This window comes from Chiloscyllium plagiosum, unplaced genomic scaffold, assembly GCF_037043375.1.
Source record: "Chiloscyllium plagiosum isolate Xiang-an unplaced genomic scaffold, Cpla_swu_hap1 HiC_scaffold_38, whole genome shotgun sequence".
Classification (NCBI taxonomy): Eukaryota; Metazoa; Chordata; class Chondrichthyes; order Orectolobiformes; family Hemiscylliidae; genus Chiloscyllium; species Chiloscyllium plagiosum.
In genome coordinates this window covers 33,584,248-33,600,128 of record NW_028270176.1, presented here as the reverse complement: position 1 = coordinate 33,600,128, position 15,881 = coordinate 33,584,248, and the positions used below count along the sequence as shown (strand labels likewise).

Below are 15,881 nucleotides of genomic sequence, written 5' to 3'. Positions count from 1 at the left end.
ACAGTGCTGTGTCTGGGTCTAACTGAGGGATATACAGTCTGGGGAGACGTGCACAGTGCTGTGAGTGTGGTGTAACTGAGGGATATACAGTCTGGGGAGCTGTGCACAGTGCTGTGTGTGTGGTCTAACTGAGGGGTATACAGTGTCGGGCGCTGTGCACAGTGCTGAGAGTCTGGTATAACTAAGGGATATCCAGTCTGGGGAGCTGTGCACAGTGCTGAGAGTGTGGTCTAACTGAGGGATATACAGTGTCGGGCGCTGTGCACAGTGCTGAGAGTCTGGTATAACTAAGGGATATACAGTCTGGGGAGCTGTGCACAGTGCTGTGACTGAGCGCAACAGAGGGATTATACGGTCTGGGGAGCTTTGTACAGTGCTGTGAGTGTGGGTCTAACTGAGGATAGACAGTCTGGGGAGCTGTGCACCGTGCTGTGTGTGTGATCTAACTGTAGGATATACAGACTGGGGAACTGTGCACAGTGCTGTGAGTGTGGGTGTAACTGAGGGATATACAGTCTGGGGAGCTGTGCACAGTGCTGTGTGTGTGGGTGTAACTGAGGGATATACAGTCTGGGAAGCTGTGCACAGTGCTGTGTGTGTGGTCTAACTGAGGGATATACAGTCTGGGGAGCTGTGCACAGTGCTGTGAGTGTAGTCTAATTGAGGGATATACAGTCTGGGGAGCTGTGCACAGTGCTGTGTGTGTGGGTGTAACTGAGGGATATACAGTCTGGGAAGCTGTGCACAGTGCTGTTAGTGTGGTCTAACTGAGGGATATACACTCTGGGGAGCTGTGCACAGTGCTGTGTGTGTGGGTGTAACTGAGGGATATACAGTCGGGAAGCTGTGCACAGTGCTGTTAGTGTGGTCTAACTGAGGGATATACACTCTGGGGAGCTGTGCAGAGTGCTGTGAGTGTAGTCTAATTGAGGGATATACAGTCTGGGGAGCTGTGCACAGTGCTGTGTGTGTGGGTGTAACTGAGGGATATACAGTCTGGGAAGCTGTGCACAGTGCTGTTAGTGTGGTCTAACTGAGGGATATACACTCTGGGGAGCTGTGCAGAGTGCTGTGAGTGTAGTCTAACTGAGGGATATACAGTCTGGGGAGCTGTGCACAGTGCTGTGTGTGTGGGTGTAACTGAGGGATATACAGTCGGGAAGCTGTGCACAGTGCTGTTAGTGTGGTCTAACTGAGGGATATACACTCTGGGGAGCTGTGCAGAGTGCTGTGAGTGTAGTCTAACTGAGGGATATACAGTCTGGGGAGCTGTGCACAGTGCTGTTAGTGTGGACTAACTGAGGGATATACACACTGGGGAGCTGTGCACAGTGCTGTGAGTGTAGTCTAACTGAGGGATATACAGTCTGGGGAGTTGTGCACAGTGCTGTGTGTGTGATCTAACTGAGGGATATACAGTCTGGAGAGCTGTGCACAGAGCTGTGAGTGTGGTGTAACTGAGGGATATACAGTCTGGGGAGCTGTGCACATTGCTGTGAGTGTGGGTCTAACTGAGAGATATACAGTCTGGGGAGCTGTGCGCAGTGCTTTGAGTGTGGTGTAACTGAGGAATATACAGTATGGGGAGCTGTGCACAGTGCTGTGAGTATGGGTCTAACGTAGGGATGTACAGTCTGGAAGGTGTGCACAGTGCTGTGAGTGTAGTCCAACTGAGGGATATACAGTCTGGGGAGCTGTGCTCAGTGCTGTGTGTGTGCGTATAACAGAGGGATATACAGTCTAGGGAGCTGTGCACAGTACTGTGTGTGGTCTAAGTGAGGGATATATAGTCTGGGGAGCTGTGCACAGTGCTGTGTGTGTGGGTCTAACTGAGGGATATACAGTCTGGAGAGACGTGCACAGTGCTGTGAGTGTGGTGTAACTGAGGGATATACAGTCTGGGGAGCTGTGCACAGTGCTGAGAGTGTGGTCTAACTGAGGGATATACAGTCTGGGGAGCTGTGCACAGTGATGAGAGTGTGGTCTAACTGAGGGATATACAGTGTCGGGCACTGTGCACAGTGCTGAGAGTCTGGTATAACTGAGGGATATACAGTCTGGGGTGCTACGCACAGTGCTGTGTGTGTGAGGCCTAAGTGAGGGATATACAGTCCGGGGAGCTGTGCACAGTGCTATGACTGAGCGTAACTGAGGGATATACAGTCTGGGGAGCTTTGTACAGTGCTGTGAGTGTGGGTCTAACTGAGGATATACAATCTGGGGAGCTGTGCACCGTGCTGTGTGTGTGATCTAACTGTAGGATATACAGTCTGGGGAGCTGTGCACTGTGCTGTGAGTGTGGTCTAACTGAGGGATATAAAGTCTGGGGCGCTGTGCACAGTGCTGAGACTGTGGTCTAACTGAGGGATATACAGTCTGGGGCGCTGTGCACAGTGCTGAGAGTGTGGTCTAACTGAGGAATATACAGTCTGGGGAGCTATGTACAGTGCTGTGTGTGTGTGGCCTAACTGAGGGATATCCAGTCTGGGGAGCTGTGCACAGTGCTGAGAGTGTGGTCTAACTGAAGGATATAGAGTCTGGGGAGCTGTGCACAGTCCTGTTAGTGTGGTCTAACTGAGGGATATACACTCTGGGGAGCTGTGCACAGTGCTGTGAGCCTGTGGTCTAACTGAGGGATATACAGTCTGGGGAGCTGTGCACAGTGCTGAGAGTGTGGTCTAACTGAAGGATATAGAGTCTGGGGAGCTGTGCACAGTCCTGTTGGTGTGGTCTAACTGAGGGATATACACTCTAGGGAGCTGTGCACAGTGCTGCGAGTGTGGGTCTAACTGAGGGATATACAGTCTGGGGAGCTGTGCATAGTGCTGTTAGTGTGGTCTAACTGAGGGATATACAGTCTGGGGAGCTATGCACAGTACTGTGAGTGTGGTGTAACTGAGGAATATACAGTATGGGGAGCTGTGCACATTGCTGTGAGTATGGGTCTAACGTAGGGATGTACAGTCTGGAAGGTGTGCACAGTGCTGTGAGTGTGGTCTAACTGAGGGATATACAGTCTGGGGAGCTATGTACAGTGCAGTGTGTGTGTGGCCTAACTGAGGGATATCCAGTCTGGGGAGCTGTGCACAGTGCTGTTAGTGTGGTCTAACTGAGGGATATACACTCTGGGGAGCTGTAACTTAGGGATATACAGTCTGGGGAGCTGTGCACAGTGCTGTGTGTGTGGGTGTAACTGAGGGATATACAGTCTGGGGAGCTGTGCACAGTGCTGTGTGTGTGGGTGTAACTGAGGGATATACAGTCTGGGAAGCTGTGCACAGTGCTGTTAGTGTGGTCTAACTGAGGGATATACACTCTGGGGAGCTGTGCACAGTGCTGTATGTGTGGGTGTAACTGAGGGATATACAGTCTGGGGAGCTGTGCACAGTGCTGTGAGTGTAGTCTAATTGAGGGATATACAGTCTGGGGAGCTGTGCACAGTGCTGTGTGTGTGGGTGTAACTGAGGGATATACAGTCTGGGAAGCTGTGCACAGTGCTGTTAGTGTGGTCTAACTGAGGGATATACACTCTGGGGAGCTGTGCACAGTGCTGTATGTGTGGGTGTAACTGAGGGATATACAGTCTGGGGAGCTGTGCACAGTGCTGTGAGTGTAGTCTAATTGAGGGATATACAGTCTGGGGAGCTGTGCACAGTGCTGTTAGTATAGTCTAACTGAGGGATATACAGTCTGGGGAGTTGTGCACAGTGCTGTGTGTGTGATCTAACTGAGGGATATACAGTCTGGAGAGCTGTGCACAGTGCTGTGAGTGTGGTGTAACTGAGGGATATACAGTCTGGGGAGCTGTGCACATTGCTGTGAGTGTGGGTCTAACTGAGAGATATACAGTCTGGGGAGCTGTACGCAGTGCTGTGAGTGTGGTGTAACTGAGGAATATACAGTATGAGGAGCTGTGCACATTGCTGTGAGTATGGGTCTAACGTAGGGATGTACAGTCTGGAAGGTGTGCACAGTGCTGTGAGTGTAGTTCAACTGAGAGATATACAGTCTGGGGAGCTGTGCACAGTGCTGTGTGTGTGCGTATAACAGAGGGATATACAGTCTAGGGAGCTGTGCACAGTGCTGTTACTGTGGTTTTACTGAGGGATACACAGTCTGGGGAGCTCTGCACAGTGCTGTGTGTGTGGTCTAACTGAGGGATAAACAGTCTGGGGAGATGTGCACAGTGCTGTGTGTGTGGTCTAACTGAGGGATATACAGTCTGGGGAGCTGTGCACAGTGCTGTGTGTGGGTCTAACTGAGGGATATACAGTCTGGGGAGCTGTGCACAGTGCTGAGAGTGTGGTCTAACTGAGGATATACAGTCTGGGGAGATTTGCTCAGTGCTGAGAGTGTGGTCTAACTGAGGGATATACAGTGTTGGGCGCTGTGCACAGTGCTGAGAGTCTGGTATAACTGAGGGATATACAGTCTGGGGTGCTATGCACAGTGCTGTGTGTGTGTGGCCTAAGTGAGAGATATACAGTCCGGGGAACTGTGCACAGTGCTGTGTGTGTGGGTCTAACTGAGGGATATACAGTCTGGGCAGCTTTGTACAGTGCTGTGTGTGTGGGTCTAACTGAGGGATATACAGTCTGGGGAGCTGTGCACCGTGCTGTGTGTGTGGTCTAACTGTAGGATATACAGACTGGGGAACTGTGCACAGTGCTGTGAGTGTGATCTAACTGAGGGATATACAGTCTGGAGCGCTGTGCACAGTGCTGAGACTGTGGTCTAACTGAGGGATATACAGTCTGGGGAGCTGTGCACAGTGCTGAGACTGTGGTCTAACTGAGGGATATACAGTCTGGGGCGCTGTGCACAGTGCTGAGACTGTGGTCTAACTGAGTGATATACAGTCTGGGGCGCAGTGCACAGTGCTGAGACTGTGGTCTAACTGAGGGATATACAGTCTGGGGAGCTGTGCACAGTGCTGAGACTGTGGTCTAACTGAGGGATATACAGTCTGGGGAGCTATGTACAGTGCTGTGTGTGTGTGGCCTAACTGAGGGATATCCAGTCTGGGGAGCTGTGCACAGTGCTGAGAGTGTGGTCTAACTGAAGGATATACAGTCTGGGGAGCTGTGCACAGTGCTGTTAGTGTGGTCTAACTGAGGGATATACACTCTGGGGAGCTTTGCACAGTGCTGTGAGCGTGTGGTCTAACTGAGGGATATACAGTCTGGGGAGCTGTGCACAGTGTTGCGAGTGTGGGTCTAACTGAGGGATATACAGTCTGGGGAGCTGTGCATAGTGCTGTTAGTGTGGTCTAACTGAGGGAAATACAGTCTGGGGAGCTGTGCACAGTACTGTGTGTGTGATCTGACTGAGGGATATACAGTCTGGGGAGCTGTGGACATTGCTGTGAGTATGGGTCTAACGTAGGGATGTACAGTCTGGAAGGTGTGCACAGTGCTGTGAGTGTGGATCTAACTGAGGGATATACAGTCTGGGGAGCTGTGCACATTGCTGTGAGTGTGGGTCTAACTGAGAGATATACAGTCTGGGGAGCTGTGCACATTGCTGTGAGTATGGGTCTAACGTAGGGATGTACAGTCTGAAAGGTGTGCACAGTGCAGTGAGTGTAGTCCAACTGAGAGATATACAGTCTGGGGAGCTGTGCACAGTGCTGTGTGTGTGGGTATAACAGAGGGATATACAGTGTCGGGAGCTGTGCACAGTGCTGTTACTGTGGTTTTACTGAGGGATACACAGTCTGGGGAGCTCTGCACAGTGCTGTGTGTGTGGTCTAACTGAGGGATATACAGTCTGGGGAGCTGTGCACAGTGCTGTGTGTGGGTCTAACAGAGGGATAAACAGTCTGGGGAGATGTGCACAGTGCTGTGTGTGGGTCTAACTGAGGGATATACAGTCTGGGGAGCTGTGCACAGTGCTGTTAGTGTGGTCTAACTGAGGGATATACACACTGGGGAGCTGTGCACAGTGCTGTGAGTGTAGTCTAACTGAGGGATATACAGTCTGGGGAGTTGTGCACAGTGCTGTGTGTGTGATCTAACTGAGGGATATACAGTCTGGAGAGCTGTGCACAGTGCTGTGAGTGTGGTGTAACTGAGGGATATACAGTCTGGGGAGCTGTGCACATTGCTGTGAGTGTGGGTCTAACTGAGAGATATATAGTCTGGGGAGCTGTACGCAGTGCTGTGAGTGTGGTGTAACTGTGGAATATACAGTATGAGGAGCTGTGCACATTGCTGTGAGTATGGGTCTAACGTAGGGATGTACAGTCTGGAAGGTGTGCACAGTGCTGTGAGTGTAGTTCAACTGAGAGATATACAGTCTGGGGAGCTGTGCACAGTGCTGTGTGTGTGCGTATAACAGAGGGATATACAGTCTAGGGAGCTGTGCACAGTGCTGTTACTGTGGTTTTACTGAGGGATACACAGTCTGGGGAGCTCTGCACAGTGCTGTGTGTGTGGTCTAACTGAGGGATAAACAGTCTGGGGAGATGTGCACAGTGCTGTGTGTGTGGTCTAACTGAGGGATATACAGTCTGGGGAGCTGTGCACAGTGCTGTGTGTGGGTCTAACTGAGGGATATACAGTCTGGGGAGCTGTGCACAGTGCTGAGAGTGTGGTCTAACTGAGGATATACAGTCTGGGGAGATTTGCTCAGTGCTGAGAGTGTGGTCTAACTGAGGGATATACAGTGTTGGGCGCTGTGCACAGTGCTGAGAGTCTGGTATAACTGAGGGATATACAGTCTGGGGTGCTATGCACAGTGCTGTGTGTGTGTGGCCTAAGTGAGAGATATACAGTCCGGGGAACTGTGCACAGTGCTGTGTGTGTGGGTCTAACTGAGGGATATACAGTCTGGGCAGCTTTGTACAGTGCTGTGTGTGTGGGTCTAACTGAGGGATATACAGTCTGGGGAGCTGTGCACCGTGCTGTGTGTGTGATCTACCTGAGGGATATACAGTCTGGGGCGCTGTGCACAGTGCTGAGACTGTGGTCTAACTGAGGGATATACAGTCTGGGGAGCTGTGCACAGTGCTGAGACTGTGGTCTAACTGAGGGATATACAGTCTGGGGCGCTGTGCACAGTGCTGAGACTGTGGTCTAACTGAGTGATATACAGTCTGGGGCGCAGTGCACAGTGCTGAGACTGTGGTCTAACTGAGGGATATACAGTCTGGGGAGCTGTGCACAGTGCTGAGACTGTGGTCTAACTGAGGGATATACAGTCTGGGGAGCTATGTACAGTGCTGTGTGTGTGTGGCCTAACTGAGGGATATCCAGTCTGGGGAGCTGTGCACAGTGCTGAGAGTGTGGTCTAACTGAAGGATATACAGTCTGGGGAGCTGTGCACAGTGCTGTTAGTGTGGTCTAACTGAGGGATATACACTCTGGGGAGCTTTGCACAGTGCTGTGAGCGTGTGGTCTAACTGAGGGATATACAGTCTGGGGAGCTGTGCACAGTGTTGCGAGTGTGGGTCTAACTGAGGGATATACAGTCTGGGGAGCTGTGCATAGTGCTGTTAGTGTGGTCTAACTGAGGGAAATACAGTCTGGGGAGCTGTGCACAGTACTGTGTGTGTGATCTGACTGAGGGATATACAGTCTGGGAAGCTGTGCACATTGCTGTGAGTATGGGTCTAACGTAGGGATGTACAGTCTGGAAGGTGTGCACAGTGCTGTGAGTGTGGATCTAACTGAGGGATATACAGTCTGGGGAGCTGTGCACATTGCTGTGAGTGTGGGTCTAACTGAGAGATATACAGTCTGGGGAGCTGTGCACATTGCTGTGAGTATGGGTCTAACGTAGGGATGTACAGTCTGAAAGGTGTGCACAGTGCAGTGAGTGTAGTCCAACTGAGAGATATACAGTCTGGGGAGCTGTGCACAGTGCTGTGTGTGTGGGTATAACAGAGGGATATACAGTGTCGGGAGCTGTGCACAGTGCTGTTACTGTGGTTTTACTGAGGGATACACAGTCTGGGGAGCTCTGCACAGTGCTGTGTGTGTGGTCTAACTGAGGGATATACAGGCTGGGGAGCTGTGCACAGTGCTGTGTGTGGGTCTAACTGAGGGATAAACAGTCTGGGGAGATGTGCACAGTGCTGTGTGTGGGTCTAACTGAGGGATATACAGTCTGGGGAGCTGTGCACAGTGCTGTTAGTGTGGTCTAACTGAGGGATATACACACTGGGGAGCTGTGCACAGTGCTGTGAGTGTAGTCTAACTGAGGGATATACAGTCTGGGGAGTTGTGCACAGTGCTGTGTGTGTGATCTAACTGAGGGATATACAGTCTGGAGAGCTGTGCACAGTGCTGTGAGTGTGGTGTAACTGAGGGATATACAGTCTGGGGAGCTGTGCACATTGCTGTGAGTGTGGGTCTAACTGAGAGATATATAGTCTGGGGAGCTGTACGCAGTGCTGTGAGTGTGGTGTAACTGAGGAATATACAGTATGAGGAGCTGTGCACATTGCTGTGAGTATGGGTCTAACGTAGGGATGTACAGTCTGGAAGGTGTGCACAGTGCTGTGAGTGTAGTTCAACTGAGAGATATACAGTCTGGGGAGCTGTGCACAGTGCTGTGTGTGTGCGTATAACAGAGGGATATACAGTCTAGGGAGCTGTGCACAGTGCTGTTACTGTGGTTTTACTGAGGGATACACAGTCTGGGGAGCTCTGCACAGTGCTGTGTGTGTGGTCTAACTGAGGGATAAACAGTCTGGGGAGATGTGCACAGTGCTGTGTGTGTGGTCTAACTGAGGGATATACAGTCTGGGGAGCTGTGCACAGTGCTGTGTGTGGGTCTAACTGAGGGATATACAGTCTGGGGAGCTGTGCACAGTGCTGAGAGTGTGGTCTAACTGAGGATATACAGTCTGGGGAGATTTGCACAGTGCTGAGAGTGTGGTCTAACTGAGGGATATACAGTGTTGGGCGCTGTGCACAGTGCTGAGAGTCTGGTATAACTGAGGGATATACAGTCTGGGGTGCTATGCACAGTGCTGTGTGTGTGTGGCCTAAGTGAGAGATATACAGTCCGGGGAACTGTGCACAGTGCTGTGTGTGTGGGTCTAACTGAGGGATATACAGTCTGGGCAGCTTTGTACAGTGCTGTGTGTGTGGGTCTAACTGAGGGATATACAGTCTGGGGAGCTGTGCACCGTGCTGTGTGTGTGGTCTAACTGTAGGATATACAGACTGGGGAACTGTGCACAGTGCTGTGAGTGTGATCTAACTGAGGGATATACAGTCTGGGGCGCTGTGCACAGTGCTGAGACTGTGGTCTAACTGAGGGATATACAGTCTGGGGAGCTGTGCACAGTGCTGAGACTGTGGTCTAACTGAGGGATATACAGTCTGGGGCGCTGTGCACAGTGCTGAGACTGTGGTCTAACTGAGTGATATACAGTCTGGGGCGCAGTGCACAGTGCTGAGACTGTGGTCTAACTGAGGGATATACAGTCTGGGGAGCTGTGCACAGTGCTGAGACTGTGGTCTAACTGAGGGATATACAGTCTGGGGAGCTATGTACAGTGCTGTGTGTGTGTGGCCTAACTGAGGGATATCCAGTCTGGGGAGCTGTGCACAGTGCTGAGAGTGTGGTCTAACTGAAGGATATACAGTCTGGGGAGCTGTGCACAGTGCTGTTAGTGTGGTCTAACTGAGGGATATACACTCTGGGGAGCTTTGCACAGTGCTGTGAGCGTGTGGTCTAACTGAGGGATATACAGTCTGGGGAGCTGTGCACAGTGTTGCGAGTGTGGGTCTAACTGAGGGATATACAGTCTGGGGAGCTGTGCATAGTGCTGTTAGTGTGGTCTAACTGAGGGAAATACAGTCTGGGGAGCTGTGCACAGTACTGTGTGTGTGATCTGACTGAGGGATATACAGTCTGGGAAGCTGTGCACATTGCTGTGAGTATGGGTCTAACGTAGGGATGTACAGTCTGGAAGGTGTGCACAGTGCTGTGAGTGTGGATCTAACTGAGGGATATACAGTCTGGGGAGCTGTGCACATTGCTGTGAGTGTGGGTCTAACTGAGAGATATACAGTCTGGGGAGCTGTGCACATTGCTGTGAGTATGGGTCTAACGTAGGGATGTACAGTCTGAAAGGTGTGCACAGTGCAGTGAGTGTAGTCCAACTGAGAGATATACAGTCTGGGGAGCTGTGCACAGTGCTGTGTGTGTGGGTATAACAGAGGGATATACAGTGTCGGGAGCTGTGCACAGTGCTGTTACTGTGGTTTTACTGAGGGATACACAGTCTGGGGAGCTCTGCACAGTGCTGTGTGTGTGGTCTAACTGAGGGATATACAGGCTGGGGAGCTGTGCACAGTGCTGTGTGTGGGTCTAACTGAGGGATAAACAGTCTGGGGAGATGTGCACAGTGCTGTGTGTGGGTCTGACTGAGGGATATGCAGTCTGGGGAGCTGTGCACAGTGCTGTGTGTGGGTCTGACTGAGGGATATGCAGTCTGGGGAGCTGTGCACAGTGCTGTGTGTGGGTCTAACTGAGGGATAAACAGTCTGGGGAGATGTGCACAGTGCTGAGAGTGTGGCCTAACTGAGGATATACAGTCTGGGGAGATTTGCACAGTGCTGACAGTGTGGTCTAACTGAGGGATATACAGTGTCGGGCACTGTGCACAGTGCTGAGAGTCTGGTATAACTGAGGGATATACAGTCTGGGGTGCCCTGCACAGTGCTGTGTGTGTGTGGCCTAAGTGAGAGATATACAGTCCGGGGAGCTGTGCACAGTGCTGTGAGTGTGGGTCTAACTGAGGGATATACAGTCTGGGCAGCTTTGTACAGTGCTGTGTGTGTGGGTCTAACTGAGGGATATACAGTCTGGGGAGCTGTGCACCATGCTGTGTGTGTGATCTAACTGTAGGATATACAGACTGGGGAACTGTGCACAGTGCTGTGAGTGTGATCTAACTGAGGGATATACAGTCTGGGGCGCTGTGCACAGTGCTGTGTGTGTGGTCTAACTGAGGGATATACAGTCTGGGGCGCTGTGCACAGTGCTGAGACTGTGGTCTAACTGAGGGATATACAGTCTGGGGCGCTGTGCACAGTGCTGAGACTGTGGTCTAACTGAGGGATATACAGTCTGGGGAGCTGTGCACAGTGCTGAGACTGTGGTCTAACTGAGGGATATACAGTCTGGGGCGCTGTGCACAGTGCTGAGACTGTGGTCTAACTGAGGGATATACATTGTCGGGCGCTGTGCACAGTGCAGAGAGTCTGGTATAACTGAGAGATATACAGTCTGGGGAGCTATGCACAGTGCTATGTGTGTGTGGCCTAACTGATGGGTATACAGTCGGGGGAGATGTGCACAGTGCTGTGTTTGAGCGTAACTGAGGGGTATACTGTCTGGGGAGCTGTGTACAGTGCTGTGAGTGTGGGTCTCACTGAGGATATACAGTCTGAGGAGCTGTGCACAGTGCTGTGGTGTGGTCTAACTGAGTTATATACAGACTGGGGAACTGTGCACAGTGCTGTGAGTGTGGTCTAACTGAGTTATATACAGTCTGGGGAACTGTGCACAGTGCTGTGTGTGTGGTCTAACTGAGGGATATACAGACTGGGGAACTGTGCACAGTGCTGTGTGTGTGGGTGTAACTGAGGGATATACAGTCTGGGAAGCTGTGCACAGTGCTGTGAGTGTGGTCTAACTGAGGGATATACAGTCTGGGGAGCTGTGCACAGTGCTGTGTGGGTGGGTGTAACTGAGGGATATACAGTCTGGGAATCTGTGCACAGTGCTGTGAGTGTGGTCTAACTGAGGGATATACAGACTGGGGAGCTGGGCACAGTGCTGTGTGTGTGGTCTAACTGAGGGATATACAGACTGGGGAACTGTGCACAGTGCTGTGAGTGTGGGTGTAACTGAGGGATATACAGTCTGGGAAGCTGTGCAATGTGCTCCCAGTTCTCCACTTGTGCTCACCTCTCATTGTGTTGCCTTAGGCCTTCCCTCCATCTCCCTCTGGTTATCCCCATCCTGCCAGGAGTATTTCCTCACTGCCGTGTCAGGGGTACCTGAACGAGACTCAGTTCCACCAATAACCCTCCACACAGAGATCTGTGCCACTTACACTGCCCACTCAATTCAATACCCTCCGACCTGCCGCTCCCAATACTGTTCCTCGCTTCACAGAAATATTCCCCAAACTGCGAGTAGGTGATGTCTCTGATTTTCATGGTTTGACCCCGAGTGCTGGGGAGGTCAGCCCTGTCCTGATACCAGGAATACCGGGTGACGGCTTCTTGACTGTAGAGGACATGAAAGTGAACAAACAGACAGAGTGAGCCATTCACTCTGGGTCACTCTCGAGAAGGTCACACCTCAGTCACCTCAGGAGGGGTCAGGGAGAGAGGACCCGAAACATTCAGTCAGTGTTCAGCTGTAAAGAGGAGAGACAGTGGGAGGGAGGGACAGAGTGGGGGAGGGAGGGAGCGAGAGAGAGAGAAAGAGAGAGAAAGTGAGGGAGAGATGGAGAGAGAGACAGAAACCCTGAGAAAGTATGAGAGAGAGAGAGACAGTGTGTGTGAGAGAGAGAGAGAGAAGGTGGAAAGATTTCCGGAGGGAATTCCAAAGCTCTGATCTCCCAACCATGTGAGGCACAGCCCCAGTGGTGGAACGCTGGGAATTGGGGGATACTTGAGAGTCTGGGATTGTAGAAGGTTACAGAGATAGGGAGGGGGTGTAGGGGCTGGAGGGGTTTACAGAGATAGGGAGTGAGTGTAGGGGCTGGAGGGGGTTACAGAAATAGGGAGGGGGTGTAAGGGCTGGAGGGGTTTACAGATATAGGGAGGGGGTGTTAGGGGCTGGAGGGGTTTACAGAGATAGGGAGGGGGTGAGGGGGCTGGAGGAGGTTACAGAGATAGCAAGGGGGTGTAGGGGCTGAAGGGGTTTACAGAGATAGAGAGGAGGTGTAGGGGCTAGAGATAGGGAGGGGGTGTAGGGGCTGGAGGAGGTAACAGTGATTGGGAGGGAGTGTAGGGGCTGGGTGGGGTTACAGCGATTGGGAGGGAGTGTAGGGGCTGGATGGGGTTACAGAGATAGGGAAGGGGGTGTAGGGGCTGGAGGGGGTTACAGAGATAGGGAGGGGTGTAGGGGCTGGAGGGGGTTACAGAGATAGGGAAGGGATGTAGATGCTGGATGGGATTACAGAGATAGGGTGGGGTGTGAGCGCTAGAGGAGGTTACAGACATAGGGTGGGGGTGTAGGGGCTGGAGGAGGTTACAGAGATAGGGAGGGGGCGTAGGGACTGGAGGGGATTACACAGATAGAGAGGGGGTGTAGTGGCTGGTGGGGGTTACACAGATGTGGAGGGGGTGTAGGGGGTTACAGAGATAGGGAGGGGATGAAGGGGTTTGAGGGAGTTACAGAGATAGGGAGGGAGTGTAGGGGTTGTAGGGGGTTACAGAGATAGGGAGGGAGTGTAGGGGTTGGAGGGGGTTACAGAGATAGGGAGGGGGTGTAGGGGCTGGAAGGGCTTCCAGAGATAGGGATGGTTTAGGGGCTAGAGAGGATTACAGAGATAGGGAGGGGGTGTAGAGACTGGAAGAGGTGGCAGAGAGAGGGAAGGTGTGTAGGGGCTGGAGGAGGTAACAGAGATAGGGATGCGCTGTAGGGGTCAAAGTAGGTTACAGAGATAGTGAGGGGTGTATGGGCTGGAGGAGGCTACAGAGATAGGTAGGAATAATTTGAAATCCCATGCAGACTAATCCTATGCTCCCCCTTGCCTCCTGTTTTGAAGATGCGGGTGTACTGCACTTGTAAGAGAGGTGAAAGCTCACAGAACAACTTGACAGCACCAAATGTTCTCAATGACCTAACAATGTAACACTTGGTCGAAAACTAGGTTAGCTGGGTTGCCGAGAATCGACAAAACAAATTCGAGTGAGGCCAATCAGTTTAAATTATACCCTGAAAAATACCAAATTCCAATCAAGTTTGAATTTAGTTTTTTGACAATTTTAAAAGTCAATGACATAATCCGATGGTTTGGGGGTAAAAGACTGAGGAAAATCGAACTGTTGGGAGGAGAGCTGCCAAGCCAGCAGCATGTCGAGACTGCCTGAAAAATCGCTCTCTTAAAGGTACCTTTATCGATCAATAGCCTGTGAAGCAGAATCCCCGAGAAGGAGGAATGAAGACAGGAATGCAGAGAGCTGCCTTTCGAGATAAGAAGTTTTGTTTTGTAAATTTTAACCGGAGTTTAATTAGACTAGTATTGCAGAAGGGAAAGTGAAAGATTGGTTAGAGGAGGGAGATGAAAACAATTGCTGGTTAATTATTCTCTCGTCTATCTTAAGAAATAAAGTTGTTAATTTTTCCTTCAAATAGTTCTTGACCTCTCGAATTTTCACAGATTACTTGTGAGGCAGGTTTAAATTAAGCAGGAGGGGTTAACCATGTCATAATACTCCTCATTCCTCTTACTATCCCACCCAGTCTAATCCCACTCTCCCCCTCGCTCCCAGCTCCCTTTAATATCCCAACCAGTCTCATCCCACTCTCCCCCATCACTCCCCACACCCTTTAATATCCCACCCAGTCTAATCCCACTCTCCCCCTCACTCCATGCTCCTTTTAATATCCCACCCAGTCTGATCCCACTCTCCCCCTCGCTCCCAGCTCCCTTTAATATCCCAACCAGTCTCATCCCACTCTCCCCCATCACTCCCCACACCCTTTAATATCCCACCCAGTCTAATCCCACGCTCCCCCCTCACTCCCTGCTCTCTTTAATATCCCACCCAGTCTAATCCCACTCTCTCCCTCGCTCCCCACACCCTTTACTATCCCAACCAGTCTAATCCCACTCTCCCCGATCACTCCTCACACCCTTTAATATCCCACCCAGTCTCATCCCACTCTCCCCCATCACTCCCCACACCCTTTAATATCCCACCCAGTCTAATCCCACTCTCCCCCCTCACTCCCTGCTCTCTTTAATATCCCACCCAGTCTAATCCCACTCTCTCCCTCACTCCCCACACCCTTTAATATCCCACCCAGTCTAATCCCACTCTCTCCCTCGCTCCCCACACCCTTTAATATCCCAACCAGTCTAATCCCACTCTCCCCCTCACTCCCTGCTCCCTTTAATGTTCCACCCAGTCTAATCCCATTCGCCCCCTCACTCCCCACTCCCTTTAATATCCCACCCAGTCTAATCCCACTCTCCCCCTCACTCCCTGCTCCCTTTAATGTTCCACCCAGTCTAATCCCACTCTCCCCCTCACTCCCCACTCCCTTTAATATCCCACCCAGTCTAATCCCACTCTCCCCCTTGCTCCCTGCTCCCTTTGATATCCCACCCAGTCTAATCCCACTCTCTCCCTCACTCCCTGCTCCCTTTAATATCCCACCCAGTCTAATCCCACTCTCCCCCTTGCTCCCTGCTCCCTTTGATATCCCACCCAGTCTAATCCCACTCTCTCCCTCACTCCCCACACCCTTTAATATCCCACCCAGTCTAATCCCACTCTCTCCCTCGCTCCCCACACCCTTTAATATCCCACCCAGTCTAATCCCACTCTCCCCCTTGCTCCCTGCTCCCTTTAATATCCCACCCAGTCTAATCCCACTCTCTCTCTCGCTCCCCACACCCTTTAATATCCCAACCAGTCTAATCCCACTCTCCCCCTCACTCCCTGCTCCCTTTGATATCCCAACCAGTCTAATCCCACTCTCCCCCATCACTCCCCACACCCTTTAATATTCCACAGTCTGATCCCACTCTCCCCCTCACTCCCCACCCCCTTTAATATCCCACCCAGTCTAATCCCACTCTCCCCCTCGCTCCCAGCTCCCTTTAATATCCCAACCAGTCTCATCCCACTCTCCCCCATCACTCCCCACACCCTTTAATATCCCACCCAGTC

The 15,881-nt window shown here is 51.6% G+C and overlaps 1 protein-coding gene across 1 annotated transcript in view; it reads right to left on the bottom strand.

The window, feature by feature from the left end:
- Window positions 1-12,142, bottom strand: part of LOC148139423 (B-cell receptor CD22-like) — a 139,307-nt gene extending 127,165 nt beyond the window's left edge. The window contains exon 1 of the mRNA XM_087980947.1: window positions 11,932-12,142. Within this exon, the coding sequence (XP_087837073.1) occupies window positions 11,932-11,938 (7 nt within the window). The 5' untranslated portion in view covers window positions 11,939-12,142. The remainder of the gene's footprint in view (window positions 1-11,931) is intronic.
- Window positions 12,143-15,881: the final 3,739 nt, after the last annotated feature.